At 43.7% G+C, this 23,428-nt stretch overlaps 1 protein-coding gene across 1 annotated transcript in view; it reads right to left on the reverse strand.

Moving 5' to 3' along the window:
* shisa9a (shisa family member 9a) overlaps positions 1-22,393 on the reverse strand; it is a 58,265-nt gene extending 35,872 nt beyond the window's left edge. The window contains exons 1-2 of the mRNA XM_086140854.1: positions 21,486-22,393; positions 20,515-20,621 (exon numbers count right to left, since the gene is read on the reverse strand). Coding sequence (XP_085996980.1) covers positions 20,515-20,621; positions 21,486-22,000 — 622 coding nt within the window. The 5' untranslated portion in view covers positions 22,001-22,393. The remainder of the gene's footprint in view (positions 1-20,514; positions 20,622-21,485) is intronic.
* Between the last annotated feature and the right edge of the window lie 1,035 nt (positions 22,394-23,428).

The raw sequence follows: 23,428 nt of genomic DNA on the forward strand, positions 1-23,428 counted from the left end.
GAAAGGTTCAGAGATTCAGTTCAGAGATTTTTCCGTTTTGACAAAGATGTCTTCCTTGACTCTTTCTCTTGAACCATCTGTCTTCCCCGGCCAGAATATTGACATTGCCGTCTTAAAAGACCGGCATTCGTCCTTCAGGTATCCGTGGACAGTGGAGTTCCGTCCTGGAGCGTTGGCTCTCCTGTGTCGGGCCATTGTTTGGTCTCTCCAGCGTACATCACATTCTCCGTTTTAAGTCCAAAAAAATTCAAGTCCGGTTGCCACGACGAGATTTTGACAAGAACACTCTGTATTACGGCTTTGTTTTAAATCCAGAATATATTCCAATACATCCCAAAGGATGAGTATATCTTATTTAATTATGACTTTTTTAGCTCTACCTCGCACGTCCTATCTTAATCTGATTTTTGACAGAAGCTTAACCGAGTCTCACTTTCATACTTAACCCTCCAGCCTCTGTAATAACAAAGGACACGGACCGACAGCGGGATTGCGAGTGGCCGATAGCATCCGCCGCTCGGCGGCGTTTAACCCTCGATCTGCTTTTCTGTCCCCGCTAAAGAGATTCTTTATGTCTATAAGCTCAAGACTGCAGCACCTGGCCTGCGGGCAGAATCCCAGGCAGGATTTTGTGTTGAAGAACAGCTGTGGGGAGGTGGGGGGGGGGGTGTTCCTCTGAAGACAAGAAAGAGCAGACACCAGATTTCCCCTCTCTCATCCGTATCCAGCCATAAAGCCGGCAGCAGGATGCGAAATTCACAACAATCGTTGAATTCAGGCGAAGCTGGGAGTTTAGCAGAAACAGCTTAAGCTGCGTGCGATTCAAACAGTATCGGATCAATCTAATCAATCCCAGACTGCAATTAACAAGCTTTTCTGTTTGTGATGAACAAAGAAGCGGCTTCAAGGTTTACATCTCGGAGCGGAGAGAGCCGCACTTCCGATAACCCGCTCTTACATTGTTTCTGGAATTTGCTTTCGGCACAACAGCTCGATAAGATGATGCTTCATCTTCGGCCGCGGTTGTTTTTGCTTTTTCTTTTTTTTTTCTAAGCTTTTGTGGTCTCTACGTGTTTCCCATAACCCTGCAATGCTCGATCCACGCTGGAATCACCTCTTTGTTTCAACCTCCTGCTTTCCCACCCGCTGCTTCTTTCAGGACACGGATGAATAATGGAGTGAGTTGAAATGTGGAAGGACAACTATAGTGTCCGGCATAGCTTCATCTTCAAGGTACATCATATGTTCATGTCTCCCTTCCCGCTTCAGTGTAAAAATAAATCAAGCCTCCAGGGGTCTCTGGGCAATGACATTGTTTAATTAAATTAAAAAAATTATAATTAAATTCAAATTAAAATTAAATTAAAAAAAAAATCCTCAAAACTTGCCATCCAGCATTTGTTTGACCAATATCTGAACGTGTAGCATGTTTAAGGTAGGAATAGAGCTTCTTGAAAAGGCATTGAGTCATTAAAAATGAAAAACCTGTCAGACAATAAACATGGAAATTTGCATATTTTAGATGGTGAGATATTCAACAATTTCGAAGCAGAATGTTGACTCATTTTTGTTTCTGTGTCACGGACGCTTCCAATGGCAATAGCGGCTGCTGCCTGCAGCCTTCTGGACTCGGTGTATCTCACATTGCCGCTGATGAAATTCAGACGTCTGATGGATGTTCGGGGTGTTTGGTTCGCGTGGGATCCGAAATACAAGCAGCGTGACTCCTTACTTGTAAACAGAGGTGTTGTAAGAGGAAAAACGCAGGGAGGAAACTATATTTCAATGAAATCTGAACGGTGAGGTGGCTTCTTTGCACCTTAGCAAATTTGGGAGAAATATATTTTTTCAAATCGTCTTGTTTTTTTTACAGCTAAGCTAACTCAAAACGGTCCGTATTGTGAAGCATCTTCGAATAAACAACACAACCAGCAATTCCGCAATAGTCAGTGCACGATGAGTCATCTACAGTAAAATGTAGTAACAGAAAGTAGCTACCTATAGAAAGTGAAAAGCAGGATAACGTATTACGTATCACTCCGATGTAATCAGTGTATCAAAATTAAGAGATAAAACCACGTACAGTCAAAGAGCTCATTTACCTACTAAAAATCTTTCTAAAACATTTTTTTTATTTAAAAAAAATCACCATTATGATAAAGACATAATAATTGGCATCATAGGATTGAGGGAGTGGCACAGAGAATTGCAATATTGATATTTTGTGTCGCTTTCGTAAGGATCCCGAGACGATGCGAGGAATGTGGAGCAGAGGACGGAACCCGAATAGCTGAAGGAGGTCGAAAGATTGAACTCGAAAACCACTTCAGGAATCTCCGAGGCCACTTGTCAGTCAGACGCCGTAACATGTTAGATGATGTTGGCTCAAATTGACATTCATGACATGAGCTAAAGCTAGACTGGCATTACATTTGCGTTAGTGGGAAAATAACTACGATCGCCACGGCTGAGGCCGCGCGGCGGGTTGACTCGGGAATCAATCCGCTGTTGAATTATCATTCGCCCAACATGAATGGATTGGGTTTTGAGAGTAAGAAAAAACGCCACGGCGGGCCAGATTGGAAGCTCGGCGCCGGGAATGATATCTCTCCTCCCCTCTGTCGCTTCCTCTGCGCGGCCGCCATATGCCTCTTTGGTACCGGAGCAGGTTAAGCGACACATTTATCCATGAGCCTGTTTATTTGTGTACCTGTTTATCCGTCCCCTTTCTCTCTCCCTCTCTCAATCCGCTGCCCCCTCAATCCATCTGTTGTCAAAAGCATCCCGAGTACATGTCTGCCTGTCTCTCTGCCTCCTTGTTTAGCCGAGGGAGGTCAACACACTCTGGCTGCACCAGAGTACGCGGGCAAACACCCATAATCTTCCTCCGATACCTTCGCCCTGCCCGTGAAGGAGGTGGAATTTAGGGGAAAGTAATATTATTTCAGGAAACCTGGATCGTCCCGGCGGGACTCCTCGGTACTAAGAGAGACAGATTAGCCCGGTAGTGATTTCCACACTTGACTGCAGGACCTGTCTGTCCATCCAGAAAGCAAACTCGGCGCCATCCAATTATTCGTGATGTAAACTAAACACGGCATTTATTGATGGGCCGCGCTGCGGTAATCGACTCCTGCAAGACATTCATTCTCCCTAGGAGAGTGAGGGATGTAAGTGAAAAAAAAAAGAGCAAAAGAAGGAGGGGGGGGGTGAAAAAGTAGGTTACTGAAGAAGGAAAGCCTGCCGTGCTTCCACTCCCAGGCAAGAAAAAAAAAAAAACCACAAACACTGACAGGGTGCAAAGTGTACAGTAATGTAGTGTATGTGTACGTCGCTGCATTTCGGTGCCAATGTACCTGCGCGTCTTTTGCGAGAGACGTGATTTTACGAGAAAATCGAGGACGTGCGCGTGAGCTGCGGTTCATGAATATATTACATACTCACATGTTTACATTTGTAAAACCTTGCTCATTAGTGTGATAGTTAAGCAACATTCTCAATGCGAATACTGTTGTTTTGCCATGTGCCTTTGTTTCAAGCACTTACATCAGCTGAATGCTATGTAATATGAATCAGAGCTGACTGCTTTTGTGATCGTGTTCATGTGAAAGTCCTTGCAAGGCGATGGTCCTGCAGAGTGGCAGTGTAACTGTCAGCTCTTCTGCAGCGCTCCGTGTCTTGGCAACAGGGAGAGTGACGGAACCAGCGCGAGCGGACAAAGACTTCTCCTTCTGCTTGACAAATGCTGCAGAGCAGGGGAGGCAGGCGGGCGAGAGATGGCTTCTGTGTAACAGCATGGGGGTAAGAAGTGGGTCATAAGGAAATCCCATATGGAGAACCCCCACTGAACCCTGCTAGGCCTGTTTGCACTGCCAGCATCCCCTCCCAAACTAACCCGAAGCCCCGAGCGAGACTCATCGATGGGACAAATGTTTGGGCGTAAATACGCCGAGTGACATGTGACATCCTCTGACTGAGCGTTAGTTAATACCTCCCTAACACACACTGCGATGGCGTGTGATTTGTGAGAATGATTGCAGCAGTTGGGAAAATAAATCATTTCGGTGCTTTAGAACGTGATACGATTGCCGATGATAGCGCTTTACAAATAGCGCGTCTCCCGTCGGCTTATTGTCTTGGGGTTCTTTCAGCAAGTGTTGGATTGGAAAAAGATCTACAGGTGACGGGAGGGGAAAATGCAGGCAAAGGGAAAAACCGCGGAAGAAAAATTGCACGTAGTTCGGAATCCCAAGACCTGTGCAAAAACACTTCTTGCTACAAGGCAAATACGTGAATGGATGTACTCTTCCATTGGCGGTGGAGATTTCCTGTTGCAGATAATTTAGCGTGTGCACTTGCAAAATATCAACCTAATTAAAAATCTAGGTACCATTTTGGAGGAGGGATTCCTCCTCTAAAAAATAAAAAAAAAGCAATTGACATTAGCCCATGACGGCTAACTGGGCGGCGTATTAGCAGGCTCCCTCAGAAAGAACAACTACTGTCATAACCTGTGACTAATGTCTGTGACTCCCAGGCCTTGACAATGGTGCACTGATTGATTGATGCACATACAAGAAAATCAGCTCTGAATTCAGACCAAGCAGCAACCTTCAGGGTTGAGAGGAAAATACCAGAATGCAAAAGAAAAATGGGAAAAGACTGCATTTCTTCAGCGGCTCAGAATCACTGCGCTAAAGATGCCTATGTTAGAAATGTGGTAAGACAGCCGAATTAAACACGGTGAAAGCCCTGCACCGCAGACGGTGTTGGGCTCCGTGGTCAAATCTCATCCCGTACAACCCTCACTCTCTATTCATGAAACAGAAAGTCTGAATTCACAGAGAAACATGCATGAACGTTCAAGAGAGGAACCTCAAATATGTTTAGCTGGGCCGTGCCGTCACGTGACCCAGTTGAAGGCCGGTGTTTAGATCTAATCTGTGATATTTCATGCATCATTATAAGGTGAACTATTAAATTAGCGTGAAAAAAATCTGCACGGACAAATGATTAGAAATCAGGAATCTGGAAAAGACGGACAAAGACGCTAATCGTCGAACGCTCTGACTTGGAAATCAACTTCCGAGTTGCTTCTCACTTGTGTTTTCACTTCTAGGAAACACCCATCGCACTCGCTTATACGCATAATTCCACACTGACTGCTTCATACTCATGTCTTCCCAAATGAACAAAATCTTAACCGGTTAATTATGAGATTCATCGCTGTTAGCACCTGTTCTGTAATTAATGCCAATCGCTGCCTTCTGGGGAAGAAAATGATCCTCCATAAAAATACGATTTAGCGAACATCCCTCTCCCTCGCCTCCCCCGGTGCTTTCCTCCTCGCTCTGCCCCGCTTGTTACTTCTCTCACCCCGTGCCCTATATCCGCAGTTGGCGGATCACTGCAGAAAATATAAGGAATCCTTGCGATGAAGAATGTTCGCCGATGAATCGGTTGAGGTGTTCCATCAACCGCAGGTGGGCGGGCGGCGTAATTGGAGAAACCCGAGGAGTCAGATGGCAAACAATTAAAAAAACACTAAATATTTCAAGGCCCGGCTAAAGCGCGGATGAAAACGGCGGTGCTTCCAGAGTGGCAGTTGGCAAAGCAAGCAATTTCGTAACTGCGTTTTTTTAAATATTCAAACAGATAGTATTTTATAAAATTTTCAGATACATTTTGCAACTTTAATCAAGCTAAAACCTTGAGACCAGGGCTTCTGCCTCGAGCTACCGAAAACAAGCAAATGCTCTTGATATTTATTTCAGACTGTATATTGATGCACGCATTGCAGCATAGAGATGTGCGCCACAAACCCATCGGTGTCTACGTATAGACCAAAATCCTCTTTCCCAACAGCAGATTTGTCGGAAAAGCTGAAAATTACACAATTGCTGGAAAGCGGACAATTAAAAGGTGCCGTATTTTAACATCAACAGACCATTAACAAACAGACATTAGCAAAAAAAAAAAAAAAAAACAGATGATTGGCAACCTCCACTGCTTTCTGAGCTGTTGTTTATAATTACATTTCAGTCCTACTCAGTGCAAATCAGTGCTATCCATCATCTGTGCAGACGGATGGAAATAATGATGAAGGCTCGTTTTGGTGGGGCAGCGTACAGTTATTATAATAATATGGTTTATCATATTTATTCAGAGCGTCGCATCGTACTAAAATGACTTTGTTTCGCAGAACAGAAGAACAGAAGAAATTAAAGTTTAGGTACCAAAGTGAATATTATTTAGTTCTGATGAGCCACTTAAAATCCAGCGAGTGTTTACTCAGCCTGAGAAAAACCTCTAAAATGAAAATAATTGTGTCCTCGAAGATGGAATTTAACTCGTGGACATTACTGTTTTATTTTTTTTTTCCAAGAGGAGAAATACGTGTTACATCATAACCAATTAAAAAAAAAAAATGTGTGTGTTAATACACATCTGAAGGGTATCTTTGACTTTCCTCCTCACCCTTTGTTTTCGCTGGACCGAGCTGCTCGCTCAACACACCTCAACCTAGACAGCATCGGGATTTAGATTCGGGAATAATACACAGGAAGTTCTGCAGGTTCCTATTGAATGCTGTAGTCGACAGCATTAACACCATCACTCTTTCGTTTTATATGAAACGGCTAAAAAATAAAAAAGAAGAACCATTTGTCATGTGGTGTATGACAAAAGACCCGTGGTTGCTAAGCTGCAGTCCGAAGCAGCTGATTCTGTTACAGTGGTTATCAGTCATTATAATGTTTATCCTGCACTCGGGGTCGTGGGGGGGCTGAAGCTCATCTCCTATCTCATATTGATGTTATATTGACTCCACACGGAGTCGGAATTGAACCAATTACGTGTATTTCATTACGAAATATGTCCTATTTAAACTATTTCTATTTTACTATTCTCACTGTGTCATACACTCGGTGGAGACATCATGTGCAATAATTCTCCGAATGTGCAAGACTTCCATTGTCTTCTGTGCAATGGATGTTTTACTACACAACAACCCCTACAAAATGATTACTTGTAATCATATACGAGTAGTACTTGTGAATACAAAGTGCTTATAAATACACATGTATATACATTATATATATTTCAATGTATTTTTACACTGTACACCTTGACCTTTAACTTTATTTTTATTTATTTATTTCACTCTCTACTGTTCTTTTTATTTTTATTATTCCCTATTTTATTCTTTTTTTTTTTTATTCTTTATATAGAGTTCTATTATGATTCTTCACCACTTGATTCTGTAGCAGGAGCTGCTTTCAACAAAAAGCAATTTCCCCCCCTGGGGGATCAATAAAGTATTCTGATTCTGATTCTGATTATTTTTATCACAGCAAGAACAATTTGAATTCAGACGGGGACCACTTTCAGAAACTGAACATTTTGGCCACCGAATCAAAGAGTCAAGAGTTTTGTTGGTTCCACACCAACAAAAGGTCCTGCAATTTATATGTGACGCATTTGAATAAAGTGAAATACCACGAGATAGGTATTGTGGGTCAAGGGGAGGCAGGCATATAGAAATCAAATACCATCTTATGCCTGGCGGGGTGGCTGGGAATGAATTATGCATCATTTATAGCTTTTAACTGTTGATCTAGGGGCAGCAGGGCAGCTGGTCGAAAAATGTACACACAGACAAAAGTCGGAGTGCTGAAATGGCGAAGAAGAGCGGCTGAATTTTGGACTGTATTGAGGGTGAAGATTCAAATCGATAAAGACGTGCGTCTAGGATTTAATGATAGGAGGTACTGCGAGATAAAATTGATTTTTTTTTTTTTTTTTTTTTTTGCCAAAAAAAAAAATACCTCGAGGGGCAAAGAAACTAATTATAAGTTCGATGTTTGCACAAAAGCTACCGCATGCTAAACGCGAACGATTGTATTATTCAAAATGCACAACCACGCCCTCGCATTGCTGGGAACGACTTCGCTTGTGAGATTGTGTTGCCTCAAATGCAGCCTTTCTGCTGTGAGGAACCAGCTGTGACCATCAGAAATACGACAGGTTGGGAGCGGGCTCCATGTTTCAAATGTCAAAGCCAATTCGATTCTACCGTACACTGTGTAATTGACATTTGAGTTGCATATATATATATATATATATATATATATATATATATATATATATACATTTATTCATTCATCCTTTATCTTCAACACTGACCCTACATTGCGGGGAGGCTTGGGTCTATCTCAGCTATCATTGGACGAGAGACGGGGTTCACCCTGAACCGGTCGCCAGGCGATTACACACAGAATAGGGATAAACAACCATCCACTCACGCGTCTCCAAATGTTCTCCAAAGAACCTCCTGCATGTTTTTGTGGGGAAACCAAAGAACCTGCGGGAAACCTTCGCAGACTCCTGCACGTATATTTAAAAAATATTAAACCCTATTTAGGTTAAACACCTGGGACTTGGTTGAAAGAGGACAGGATTGTGTCTAGTGTTCACTTTAATCACATTTTGACCTAATAACGTCCTCCAAATAATGAAAAATTCATTAGCAAAAGGAATGCCTTGCTGAGCCACCGACGGTTAATATTTCATCACTGAGATCGCAGCAGTGAAGACTCGATCTCAGGTAAGTAGCTGTAACATATTAATAAGCTACCATCCTTTAACAAACAAAAGCATTTTATTTATTCAGAATGCAAGTGCCAGGAATTCTGAATAGCTTATATCCCCTCCACAGTCTCCAATCACTCTAATTTAGAAAACTTCTAAATTTTAGTGCAATTGTCCTATAAAGACATGCAATGGGACCGCTTCTAATTCCAGCTCAAATATGCAGCTTCAATATTAATATCTTTATCCCAGCTTGTATGTAACTCATTCGTAAATAGGGTGTTTCTGCACACAACCGGCCCAGGACTTAATGGATGTTGATGAAGTGAAGCTACTTTACAATAACAGTGGGCTGCTGGTGTTGTAGAACAAGGCCAAACACAGCAGGGAGCTTTGTCTGAATCCTGTCCACTCTGTCTTTTTGCTTTCATACCAGGAGTGGTCTGAAAGATTGATAGTCTTGGAGTAAATTCCCCCACTCCATCTTTCACTCTCCACTTCCCTCCACTTAGTTTCATTCGTCTTCACCCCCCCCCCCCCAACAGTCTTTCTTGTCTCATCCTTTTGTCCCCTTCTTGCAGTCTGAGTCTCATTTTTGCTCCCCGAATTTATTTCTCTCGCCGTGTCTCTATCTTTCACGCCTGGCATGTGCGACCGCTCTCTGTCAACCATGTACAGCATAATGGCGGGGAAGGTGGGGATGGGTGGCGGAGGTGTGGTTAGATCCCCTCTCCGCTTTCATTTCTCTCGATTCCCGAGGGAGATGGATTCAATCACGTTCGGCCGGTGAGGGTGACAGAGACATCTAAACGTACATCTCCCGCCGGACGCCCGTCTCTTACGTTTCCCCTTTCCCCGCGTGCTGCGGCACTCGATGAAATTTCCAACTTTCTGCAATACAAAGTGTCTCCGTACGACCGCGGGTAGTTATCCTATGTGCAAATATGTACAGAGCTGTATACATTTTTGCCAGTGGGGTGGAAACCAGAGACAGCGGCTAAAGGAGATACATAATACATTAATGCATCATAACAGACACGGCACTGTTTATTATAAACTACATTATGGGGCAGCAGCCTATTTAATGCACTCCCTGGTTTTCCCGTGAGACAAAGTTATTGGGATTAAGAAGCTCATTAAGTTGCTTTGTGCGCAGACAGTGCCATGCTGCTCCTTGTAGCCTGATGAGAAGATACTGGAATGCTTCATTAGCATCGATGTTGGAGATTAAATAGGATGGCCAATGAAAGGGCAAGCGTACAATCCAAATTTACACATTTAAAAAAACATTATGCAGCAGTTTGATGGTACACTGATTTGCAATAACATGGAGACTCTTCTTTTTCCTTCTATTCTCAGTCTGTTTCTCCAAGTTAATTTAAGCTAGAAAGGCCGTTTCAGAAAGTCGAACATAGAAGCGCAACATGGAAAAACCAACCCTCGCTAACCGCCGGTCATTCAGTCAGTGTAATGCTAGTTGTTAGCGATGTCAGTGAATAAGCATACATTTTTTTCTTGTTTGTTTTTACATTGACTTTCTGCTTTTTTCCTTCAAGTGAGAAAGGTCACCAAAGTCCCTGAGGGATTTGGCTCTTCCAAAAAAGTAAGCATCTTGAACATTCATCATTTTAAAATGGGTAATTTATCTGACTGTAATATTTTCCCTTAAAAGGAAAATAGCACCCACTACATAAGTCATTAAAGCATTCGTGTTACACAGCATAGTGATGGATAATCCTTGGTTGCTCTCCTGCACGCCTGCTATATATTTCCTATAGAACTGCAAATATTGGATTTCATAATGTATGATAGTATCTGACATTCCCCACCACCTCTGAGACAATTATGATTTGTTTAGCTTCTGAAGTCATTCTGTAAGCAATAGCCGGACTCATGCGAAATTTATCCAAACATTGATTTCATTCTCTGGAATGAGGAAAGGAAAAAAAAAAAACCTTCAGTGCTGTCAGGAATGTTTTTTGCTTGGTGTATGAGCAAATGTTGGAATGTTATACTGAGAAAAGAGCAACATTAGCTGGTGATACTCGCTTATCAATCGTGATGCGAAACAAGGTGCATGCGGACCGGCGCCTCGTCTGTTGTCAACACAAAAGGTCAAAGACTTTTCGACGTGATAATCTGAAAACGTATTTCCGAGGGAAATGCAAGAATGTGATGGCAGTGTGGGTCATCTCGACGAATGGCAGGTCAGAACTATTTGGGGACAAAAGTCAGCGTGCATACAGACACACTTTAGAGCAGCGTGACAAGCGATGGGAGGAGTGGAGGCATGCGGTTTGTAGAATCGCCGGACATTTTAAACCGTGTGGAAAATGTAAAACTGCACCACGGGGTTACGGTGAAAATGTGGATTCCCTGAATCCTGGGGTTCAGGTGTATTTTCAAGACAGCGTGTGTGTGTGTGTGTGTGTGTGTGTGTGTGAGCAGCTTACAGCACAATACTGATTTATTAAGGGTCGTAATCAGGCAGTTTTGTAAAATGGACCAGCCTCTGCGTTGCAATGAGGCCTCTGTGGTGTTTATCTATTGTTTGCTGTTTATTGGCACTAGGTGTTGCATTTGTTTGTGTCATTATGATGACAGAATGTTGAATTAATTGCCTAGTGACAGTGCAAATGTGACTTGGGTAAACTGACTCAGTCGCTCACACTGAAAACACTGGTTTTACTGGCATGCAGCCCGTGCACTGTTATGGTAAGTGTCCCAATGATTATTCACGTATAAAAGAAAAGCCGCTGAATAAAAGCCAAATGTGGGTATTTATGATTTTTTTTTTTTTTTGTGAAAAATTCCTCTCGATTTAGACCATGACGAATGAAAGCCTTGCTGATATATTTACCGTGTGTTTTCTCCTTGACTCGGGTCTTTGACACAGATGTTCTGACAGTGATGTGTTCACTAACGGTGTCAGCTTCTATGTGGACAAAATAAGAAATACAGCATTTGACCTTTCCTGAAAGAAAATTCACTTGAGGGAAGCAGCTTGATGCCTGGTCTAAAGCCTTCAGAAAAGTAATTTTATTGAATCTCCTTCTTGTTTTCATTCCCACGGCACCAAATATTGACACCGAATATGTTGACAACTGCTTTCCGAGCCCATTTGAAATACGTAATGCATTACTGTGAATGTCCGCTGAGAGAGACACAGCTCTGCTCCTCTCCGGAGGAAAAAATGAGGAAAATATCTTAATAACCAAACAAGAACATTTCCAGGGAAAGAAAAACAGCTGATTGTATGAGCCAGATGAAACAGAACATGCCAAGAGAAAAAGTTACCCCGGCACAAAACCAAATGGGAGCTGAGAGCCAGGTGAGAGCTGCAATCAGAAGGGAGAAAAATACCTTCTCTGTTTTTTTCCGACGCGTTCCGAGCCGGTAGCTTGCAGGTTAGCGCAAGACCTGCCGGAGCGAGAGCCCAGCATCGTGACGCATTTCGCCCAGCCACATGTCCCCTATCCATGGGCCAGTGCACAGCAGGGTGGTGGGGGCTGAAAGCATGGCTTAGAGTATGTGTGTGTGTGTGTCCATATGCATGTATGAGGATGGGAGGGTGTGTGGCGGGAAGGTTGCCATAGTGGCCCTGTGTCTTCAGGGTGGGGTGGTCAGCGAGCCAGCCCATACTGACACCCCGAGGCAAGGGGGAGAGAGGTGAAACTCACTCTCCAGAAACTGCTACCGTGTGTGTGTGTGTGTGTTTGTGTGTGTGTGTGGCGGGGCGGTGGCACCCAGCATGAGTTTTCCCCCTGACTACGACTATAACATTGCCAGGGGCATCAGTCAGCAAGCCAAGCAAATCTGCTGCCTGCCTCCAGGCTGCAGGCCTGGAACAGAGTCTGTGTGTATAGGTGGAGGTTGTTCATGAGTGGGTGCCTTTTTGGTGTCCATATGCATGTGCGTGCATAGGAATGCAATAGGGGAAAAACGAGCCTCCGCAACCTCGAGGCCGTGAAGAGTGATCTGTCGCTTTTGGCCCGTTCATCCAAAACAGACTGTCCTTTTTCAAAGCCAAGATTCAACAATGTACACACACAGTGAACTAACCAGACCACAGTTAAGCTGCGGTAATACTGTGATATAATGTGCTTCAAGAGAGGGCAGACTCTAGAGCAAATTCTCTCCGAGCACAGCTGGATCACTGTTGAAATACGGCAGGAGGACGTTGCCATTGTGTTGGAAATACGGGAGATTTGTGCAACATATTCCTATTAGGAACACTATAAAAGAAAAACTGTTTTACAATAGCTGCAGATTACACAGGATTTGACACAGTTTAATACAGCTGCATGTTATGGGGCCTGGATAGACTTACAATGCCTCTATGAGATTTGCCTCGCTTCACTGTATGTTTAATAGACAGTGAGTGTGTTGTTGTATAACAGAGCATTGGTAGTTTCCATACAGCACCTTTCCTGCAGCAGAAAATAGGGACACATTCAGCGAAAGTAAACTGGAAATGCAATCCAAAATTGCCTCTGCCGTGAAAGTCATGTTTTCAGGGCATCTAGCTTTTAGCAGGATCACACACACGAGAAGGACAATTTTCAAAAACTTCATTTCGGGGTGGAGCAAGAGCCAATGAAGAATGTTTTATGTTTTGCCAGATATGTAAATATCTGGCATGTAAGCTAATAGCTATTCTTTTAAATTTGCAAGAATGGGAAAAGATGTCAAAAATTCCCAAGATAATGGCAGTTGTTAACTAGGTGAAGCCGTTGTAATAACACAATGTCATCAACCGTTTTGACAGAAGCACTCGCACATTTTGATGAGTCATGAACCCGCAGGAATTAAAGGAAGTGACACTAAGATTATTGGAACAGAAAAGAATTAGACTGTTTCTCCTACGATGAAGTAATATATATAGAGAGATTTTTTTGTTTCACTTTTGCCTATGAGTGGAGTCTATCTGTGAAAGTGTGAGAATATCAATGGTTGACATCGCCATAGCAATCTCTAAACTGCAGGTGAAGACTCACCCTGATGATACAAATCAGCTGAGTGTATTTCCTCTATCAGGTCCTTTCTTCTGCTGATCCGACTCCAACTTTGACTCGTATTTTTGTCAGAAGAGATTATTTTAAACACCCCAGACGGGCTCGAGTCCTGTCATCTCAACTGTGAGACCAAAGGCATTGCGCTGCGATCGCTTACAACATCGTAAACTAAAATATATATAGCTCAAACAGCACATCATGTGAGGGACAAGAGCCTTAACTTGTGTTTCACGCTGAGCAGGCTGTGAATTAATACTGAGAAATGAAGGAAACAAATAAATTGTTATCTGTATATCTGGTGATAATGCGAATAATTGTTCGATTTTCACCCTTACAAAGATATAAGATTTAATAGTTATAAACAAAAAATGTAACAAAACATATAGGGAAACGTTCCATAAGCTCATCTGCTTAATACCTTCATTTTTCTGCGGTTGTCCTGTGGCAACCATTATCAAAGTATTTGCAGAAGGCTCGATTTCCCTGTTTGAATTGTCAATTTGACGTGTCAGCGTAGCGTTTCATGAGCAACCGATGGCGATAACAACCTGCTCAAACAAGTAGATTAAAGTCCGTCTGTTGATCCCGTGTCTGTCAGGGAGAGCTGCGTCCTAACAGGTAGGGTCGCGCAAATAATAGCCAGGCAGACAACGTTGCTCATTGAGCTCTGGATTTGTGTAATGTGCAGCACAGGGTTATGCGCCTGTCATTTGCATGCGTGTGCAGACACATAATAGGTATTGAACGTCATCTGGGAACACACACACACTCACACACATAGGCGTAATTACCTGTCAGACGCCTGGGAATGAATGAAGTGATTAATATTTTTGTGGGGGGACACTCGGCTGATTGGAATTTCAGATATTTGGCTCCTCTATTACCGCCTTCATTACAAGCATGCTGACACAATGGAAGAAACATTGAGGACATGGAGAGGTGGTCACCATGCTGTTTTTTTGCCTGACAACTGTTTGATTTTATTTTTTGCTTCAAACAGTCTCCAAAGCACATTGTCTTCTAAGTGTTTGTAGGAAGTCTGGCTTTCACTGGGCGTAATTTGATGCAGCTCCGGGTTGTGTTGGAGCTTTTTTTTGTTTTGTTGTTTTTTTATCTCTCGCTTCTCATTTTCTAAAATCCCTGTGCCTCTCTTAATCGACCGACTCTTTAGTTCCAGTCGTCCTCCCCGCCGTGGCTGTACTGACACCTCCCCAATCGGCTTCCTTCTGTGCCTAAACCAAGTGGATGTCTGTCATTGGTCTAGGCTTGCCAGCTGTGCAGCCCCAGAGTTCTAATAAACAGCCGTCTAATGTGTCCCTGGGCTGCTGAGGGCCTCACATTAAGATAATTAGGTAGTGAGACAGTGCAGGAATGAGGCTCGGGAGATGAGCAAGAGACACCGCTGCTCTCTGTGACTGACTGTCTCCCTGCCTCGTCGCTCTCTGTAGCCTTTCTATTCTTTTCATTAAAAAGCGACACTTTTTGTTATGTTTGTCAAAATATCTGCCGGAGATGTCTCAAAATGTCAGCCTTGTAAAAAAAAAAAAATTAAAAAGTCACCTGGAGTGCTCAGTAGTGTGAGCGGATTGGCTGATTTCTGACAGTTGGTACAGAGGTTCAATTGGCAAAGACCACATTATAAGTGGCTAACATTATGCGGATATAAACCTAATTGACTTTGTCGCTCATAAGCTCATAAACCCTGAACCTGGCAAGAGAACAATATATTTCTCAAGTGCCAACTAATGTCATCACAACATATATTACTTGAAGCATTGGCCCACTTAAATGGAAGCCGTATCCAAAGACGCTGTTCCTCGAAAGTCCATTGTTTATTCATGTTATTGGATCGAATTCAACATTTTGTAACACATTTGGCTCCAGTATGGAAAGTCCCTGTCCATCTGTTTCAAAGAAGATGTCGAAATGTATGTAAGTATTTCCGTCTGAGCTGGCAAATCACAGCACATTCGCTTTCTCTTAACGTTTGAACTTCTTTCACAATCGGTAACATCAGAAAATTCATCCAGTTTACGTAACCAGTTCCATATTAGCAAACAGATATGAGATCGATGATGTTTCTTTTGCTCGGCTTACTCCGCACGTTGTGCGAAGATTTTGCCAATAACTGCTGTCTGCTTTGCTAGCTAACTTTTGGAAAAGTGATTCAGGTAATTGAATTCCTCCTCTCTTTAGCTCAACACCAACTTTTTTGACACAGTTGATATTTGGCTGGAACTCAAAAACAATGCTGTTTAAGCGATTATATCGGATGTTTTGCGTGAGACTTTAATTATATGTATCAATTCATGTTAGTGACAAGTTGCACCGAGAAGAGGGGTCATGTACTATTTAACTAGTCGTGTAAAAGTTAAAGAGACAGAGTCCCATTGTGGTGAGCTATTGCTTTAATTAGCTGTATCTCTGAAAGGTTTAACAGTGATATGAGTGCCCCCGTCTCACTTTATGAACGTTAGCCTGGTGTTAGATGGAGGAAGCTGATTCGCTGCGGCGAACCCTGTAGGGAGTAGCCGAAAGCAAAAGAAAGAGCTTGGTGTTCTCGGGAATCACCGGTGTGAAATAGAGGGGATCCGTTTGTAAAAAGGAACAGCACGGAGGATTTGGTTACTGTTTTGAAAATCATCTGCAGAGCCGGTGGCAGCTTGGCTGTCCCTCCAATGAACTAAGAACCAAAAAGAGAAACTCTTAATGGAAGCTCCACTTCACCTGCTTTTCATTGCAGTTTGAACATGAAGGAAGAATCTGAGCTTCAAACAGAGCTGACGCTGGAGTGGAGCCTCACATACCTTCAGCTATATTTTTTTTTAGTTTTCTCTTACCTGGTCTCTTCTTGCCTGTTCCCACTGCATGCACGCCATGTTTGTTCACTAGCTGATGCTTTTCTCTCTGCACTGACACCCTACAATCAGATGTGACACACTGAAGGCTCAGATGACAGCAGCGAAGACAAGGTCACACAGTCACCTACTTTTGACGAAGGAGATGCACGGCACCTTTTGACAGGCTCGCACTCGCATAAACACGCACATCTGCACACGGATCCTGCGCGCACGCATGCACGCCCACAAATATCCATACACAAGGCAGAGCTGGAGTATTTTGCAGACAAGGCCTTTTCTCATCCCTGCACCATCTCAGAAGCAATTACCTATTAAAATTTCATCTTTCCCATCTCAGAATGTTTAGGAAGGGATTATAACTGCCGGGAAGGTAATTATGCCCGCAATGGTTAAATTGAGTTTTGAATAAAGAGTATTGCATGTGCTAAATAGGTATAGGAGGGGTTGACCATAATAAGAGGTGACATTGTACTGCTTAATAATGAGATTAGCTGCAGTTGAATGCAAGAAATGCAGAGCATTTTTGGTTCGCGGCACCAAAAAGAATGCTGGGAGTCACCCTGAATTAAGAGGCGACGCCTTAATGGGACTGTTCGTCGAAACAAAACTTTGATCATTGTCACTGAGTCATGTCTGACAATCAGGAGGACCTGTCCTTCAGCACAAAACATTGCCGCTGTCAGTGTGAGCGCTGTCACTAAGATCTTTTTGACTCTATACATTGTGCTCTTCCCTTTTGTTCCTCTCTGTCACTTCTCTTTCCCAGTCCCCCATCTTTGCGTCGTCAGTCTTTTGATGTTGAAAGCGAAGAGATATGGGATTTTGACATTTGAAACCTACAGTTTTATGGTTCCCTGAAGTTGCTGATCAGTCATGTTCTGCATAACAAACGGACATAAAGTAAATAAGATAAGATATTCACCCCTTTTGTTTTAAACTGGTTATATATAACATAGTTACCGGCTTGCAGTCTACAAAGGTCAAAATATTTGGCTTGTGACTGAATGCAGAGACTACTGGGTTGACTGGAAAAGTCGCTATCGCTAATTGTCTGATAAAGTGTGTGTCATGTAGTGTAACTCTAGTTTCCAGGAGGAGCTGTGGGCAACAGCTGCAGTCTTTCTGTAAAATAAGTGAATAAAGTTACCAATAGAGAGGGTCAAGCTTGCTGATTGAGTAGCAACTGTTTAAGGCCCATTGTGACAAGTTGTTCTATTCTCAATTTTGTACACTGAGCACTATTTTACCAGACTCATAGTTTGTTTGTGGTGCCTCGCCAAACAACAGAAAAAGGAACAAAGACATATTGACTGGTAGAGTAACTCAAACACAGCATTGATACTAGGCCTGCAGTATAAGACTATTGTCTCATGCTCTGCAGCTAAACAGTCTCCCTTGCTATTGAGATGATCAGCTCTGGTGTTCAAAAAACATAATGCGTCCATTTTTAACATGCACCCGCCTGAGCGAGGCCCCTGTGACAGTGCCCCCGAAGAGAACCAACTCAGGTCTTGGGCTTTTGCATTGTGAATCGATAGTATGATTCTCTTGCATTTGTGCTACATGTGAAAATTGATGAGAGCAAATATGGCACAGCCAAGTATATACTGGGTATATGGATTTGACTGCTCCATATCTTTGTTGACAAATAAATTGAATGAGGCACTTGTGGGGGGATCCGTGTCAATAATAAAGCAGCGGTGGCCATAACTGATTCAATGATGTGCAAATTGCATTCTTTGACAGACAGTCACATAAAGCCCAAAGGAATTTTCTCCTTCTCTATAAGAAGCAGACACTTGCTTGCCAGCCCCGATTCATTGATGTCAGTAATAGGGTAATCTGGCTATAAGCTAAAATCAATATGTAGTTTGCACTAAAAATAGATTCTCTAGCACAAACCTGCGGCATATCTGAACTCCATTCCCTCCGGTTGCGCACCTGCACAATGGCTCCTTTTAACTCCAGCACTTATTGTTACGTTGCAATTATCACTCTTCAATTTTCTTCACTCTGTCCTTTGCATTAACAGCAACGCTTTTAGTGAGCAATCCTCTCGCTCTTTTCAGTCGGTGAGGCTTGTGTTAATCACTTAAAACAAGAATAACATGTCCATATCCAGCAAATCCATACCTAATTTATCTCCTCTCCAAACACCCCTTCCAGTCCCTGTGATAAATTGTCTCCGTTGCCAGTGGAAGGACCTCTGATCCAATCGGGTGGCTCTTTGGCTCCGGCCCGATCATTGAGGTTAATAACATTCCACATGATTACCCACAAGCCCAAAGATTGGAGAGTTCAAGGGAGCAGGTTCCACGCTGCAAATAATAATCACTATTTCACAGCAGTGTCCTCCTGGCCACTCAGGTGAGAGGGTATCCCGCTATCGCATCTTTCCCGCAGAGAGTGGAGAAAGAGGCCCTGCACAGACACAGTCCTCGGCCCCGGGTGGAAGTGTTATTTATCTCTTTTCACGGTAGCACTTTTTGAGGCCAACACCCCACCTCTCTTTGAATGCAAACCATTTTAATGACCGAGGCCTTTCTCTCCCCCTTGCCACGAGATGCACTCTCATCATGATGTTGATGGTGTCTGTGGGCGTAGTGCTTCACACCAAGTAGGGTTATGTCACCCTGTCGGTATCCTATAAAGCCGCTGTAGGATTCACCATTACATGTAACTCACACTCACACGTAAACATAGTTCTGTATGTCTACTTTCACAAAACTTTGAGGTACATTGGTATCATTACATGACAGTTTCTGATTTTGCTTAAAATTGACACCCTCCAGAACCTTGGTCTGATTGCCAATTTTCTTTGTTGTTTTGTGTTTTAAACACGGATAGAGGTAAGGGAAACTGGCAAATTGAGCAAATTGATTGCTAATAAAAATGGCGCAAAAAGAAAACTATGTCTATTATCTTTTCTCTGCCTAAGTGAAACTTATCAGTAAAATTCTCACAGCTTTATTTCCACTGTGTGTGTTTGTGTGTGTTTCTGTGCGCGTGTGTCCATTTTTTTGATCTTTGGTTTTAAAACACAAGGAAAAAAAAAGCTTACTGCCACAGCCCACGGGACGCAGCAGAAATAGATGGCATTCATATGCTTTGTATTGTGCTTCCCCCACCACGCTTTAAACTCCCCCCGCCCCCCACCAACACACACACACACACACACAGACACACACATAAACACAACACCATCACTACCACCACTGCTTCCTCACCAAGTCACACACCCACTTTCCTCTCTCTCTCTCTCATTATATCAAGTAGGCATGTACCAAAATAAAACAGTGAATAACAGTCGGATTTGCGACGCTGCAGAAAAGGCATGTTATGAAATGGATGGATATCTGGCTAGTGCAAAATAAGACCAAAACCATTTCTGTCGTTTCAACAAAATGGGAACGAGCCTGCAGGGAAGCTGGCGCACTCCTGCTGCTTTACCTTCAAGGTTGGAGGTTTTCTCTTATTTCCTGTCTATTTAGTTTGTGACTGCGTTGATCCCCACTTTTCACATCTATGCATTTGTCCACTTTAACTTGGCCACGGACAAATATGGATGCATTCAAGTCATTTCAAATGAGCTACTTTCCCTGTCACCCCTCTCCACCTAATTTTCTGTGTCTTTCTAATGATGCGAAAGGAATTCTTATCAGGTTTTGTACTTTCAAGACCACCTCGTACATTTTCGATGAATAATAAACGGGCTTTATTTGCTTTAAACATTTAAAATTTTACACACAAAAACATGAATAAGTTATTGAATTAGACATGACAAAGGGAAGCTATCTTGGTTGGTATTTGGAGCATGAAATCATATTTTGTAGTCAGAGCCTTTTTCTGCAAAGATAACGATTAAGTTTAATCCTGTATGAACATTTCCACAGTCACATAGTCACACCCAGATAATGTTTCCTCTGCGGAATTTACTTTGAACCATGAGGCATTGGTCAGTTATGTCAATCCATCCCCAAGCCTCTAATCGCTCCAGGTTGGCAACAGTTTGTTAAATGCTCAAATTCCCAATAAAAGAAACAACTCACGCAGGTTCGTGGCCCTGGAAACAAAATGCTGCGAATGCATCCCGAGGGCCTCCTCCCCCCGGTACTGCTCACCTGGACGCCCGCCCTGCAGCACACTGGCAACGGCCCTGATGATGGGAAGGGGGGAGAGGAGACAGGAAAAAATGATCGATGGGGGAATCAAACATGAGGAATGAGGCTCAGCACCGCAAAAACCCTCTGTGATGGTTAGCTAATGCTGCACAATGCATTGTTGTTATTCAGTGGCTGAAGAGCCATCCAGATCTTGGTGAAGTTTAAAAAAAAAAAAACTAGATACCTCAGGGTGCCTCACCTAGCGCTTTACACTATTGTGATGCCATACACTGGGGCAACATGTGCGCAACATGGCTAATTTGATTACTCAGTTGAGCTGCGCTGCTGCGACGCATCTGTTAAGGAAAGTGCTGCAGTCAAGTGGAAGATGTGATTGCCTTAAATCGATGTCTGCATGCATGTATTTGTATGTATACATATATACTGTACATATATACATATTGTGCAGATCATTGTATACCCACAACTGTCTGCAAAACGCAGCATTGCACAATATGACATGATGCATTTGCATTGCCCCTGACTCTGGTGGGGGGGAGAGAAAAACGCCCCCATCTGATGGGAGAAGAGGAACTCACATAATGTTATAATTTTATGCCACAAGCACAATGGGTAGACGCTGAAGTGAGAGCACGCTGTGCACCCCCAGCGCCACCCATTTCAGAAAAGAAAATGCCACCACTTGTTAATGTGGAGACAGGGTGGCTTTGTCAAACTACAAATATAATTGATCTCATTTATTCCCATCATGTCCACAGGCGCAGCTACGCTGAACGCCTTGGATTCAACTGCGAGTCCTCCCTGTAAACAAGCGCACTGAGAGGAGCAGACAGAGAAGGAGGGAAGGGGGAAGGAGGGAGGGAGAGACGGAGAAAGTGAGAGACCTCGGGATTCACCTGGACATGTTCTCTCTCTGGGGCCGGTGCGCCTTTTCCAGTCCCAATTTGGTGAAAATCCCCACAAGCGCCATGATGGCCACTACTCCACATATGATGTAAACAATTAAGTTCGTCTTGTCTTTGGTGCTGTCGTGCATCTTGTTCATCTTCTTGTAGGGGGTCTGTCCGGTTTTCATCCAGATCGGCGTGTCGTAGTTTTTACAGGTGCTCTGGTCCAGCCGGGAGTGCTTGTAGGAGCAGCAGAAGCGGAAGCCACAGGTGCCGCAGCAGTACAAATAATTGCCCGTTTTGCAAACGAACGGCGGGTCCCACTGGCCCATCACGTCGAAGTAGCCCCGGCATTTGTCCTCCGTGTGCGGGGTCTCCTCGGACGCGCTCTCCTCCTCCCTGGAGCCGTTGGAGGTGGCGATCATCACGAATCCCCCGAGTAGCCCGGGCTCCCCGTCAGCACTGCACACAAGAGCCGTAACTTTGAGCAACAAGAAGCCGAGGAGGAAGGATCTCCCTCTCATTGTTGCCTCTCCACTGTTCAACTTCACGCGGAAAAAACGCAGAGACTCGCACGGAGCGGGGAAGACGCACGGTCATGATACGGGGAAAAGTCCGGAAACACACACGCAACGAGCGACGCACAGTCATCTGAGCTGGTGGACATCTTTACCAAAATACCATCTTCCCCCCCGCCCTCCTAAAATCACACACACACACAGCAAAAGAACTGATTAAATCGAAGTGCTCGCCAAAATGCGCACTGTCTGCTCCGCGTCCCCCCACCCCTGCGTCTTTTCACCGAGCCGTCGGCCGGCGTGCGGCGCTCCGCAGATCCATCGGTGCGCTCTTACGCACCGGAGTGGGCAGAGACGCGAGCCGCACCGAGGATGAGGGCGCAATGAGAGAGGAGAGCCGAGGGTGGGAGAGCCTGGTGCGCAAAAGGAGAGGTGGAGGAGGAGGAGGAGGAGGAGGAGGAGGAGGAGGAAGAGGAGGAGGAAAACAGGAAAAGGGAGGGAGACTGCGAAGGCCAAGGACGGAGAGGGTTTATTATGAAATATTATGATAAAAAGCAGTGGGCTACACACACCACCAATCTGTTTCAAGGGAAGACGTGCCCCCCCCCCCCAACCACCACCACTCCCTCTTTTGCAAAAAATTATTTCACATATTCCATTGCATAACCAATCAGAGAGATATGATGATTATTTGATAATGTGCTGCCACCCCTGTGAAAGCATGGCTATTTTAGACGTCAAAGTGAAACATCAAGTCTATGTTAAAGGATCTGAGAAGAGCTGAGATAGAGATGCGATCCATTTAAAACAAATAAGCAAATTGCTTGGCGCCCACCTTCTTTGATAACAAACTTTGCTGACTCAAAGGGATAAGCTGACTGCTTTTACTCCATCACATATTTTCTTTTTTTTAATGGGTCGACCATGATTCACCGACTGATTCCAGGGGAGCTGATAAGTAAAATCAATTATTTGCTGGATAGAAAACACAGATCTTTGTTTTACCAGGCTCGGAGGACAAAATTGCTTATTGCAGAGATCACGACCAACCATGTGCCACCCAATATCAAGCAAGGGAAAACAATCAATACCGTGATGTTCGTCTTGCCGAGACAAGTCAAGGGTTCATCAGGTCCACTTCTGGAAGCGAGATGAAGGTCAGTGGTCTTACACCTGGTGGGTTCAAGTTCCCGCTTCATGATCCTGCTTGATATTGGACCTGGATTGTCTTCCAAAAAAATAATAATATATTGTAATCATCTGCCTACCAGCATGGACCCTCCCTCTGATTGACTCACCTATCCATCCTTGCCTTTCACAAAGAGAACCCAAACATCCTCATCACTGCTTCCTCTCTTTCCATCAGTGCCACTGCTTCTAAACCGTACGCTATCGCCGGTTTCACGACTGTCTTGTACACCTTTCCTTTCATTC

This window comes from Fistularia commersonii, chromosome 33, assembly GCF_037954325.1.
Source record: "Fistularia commersonii isolate RoL2024-O1a breed Wild chromosome 33, RoL_Fcom_v1.0, whole genome shotgun sequence".
Taxonomy (NCBI): domain Eukaryota; kingdom Metazoa; phylum Chordata; class Actinopteri; order Syngnathiformes; family Fistulariidae; genus Fistularia; species Fistularia commersonii.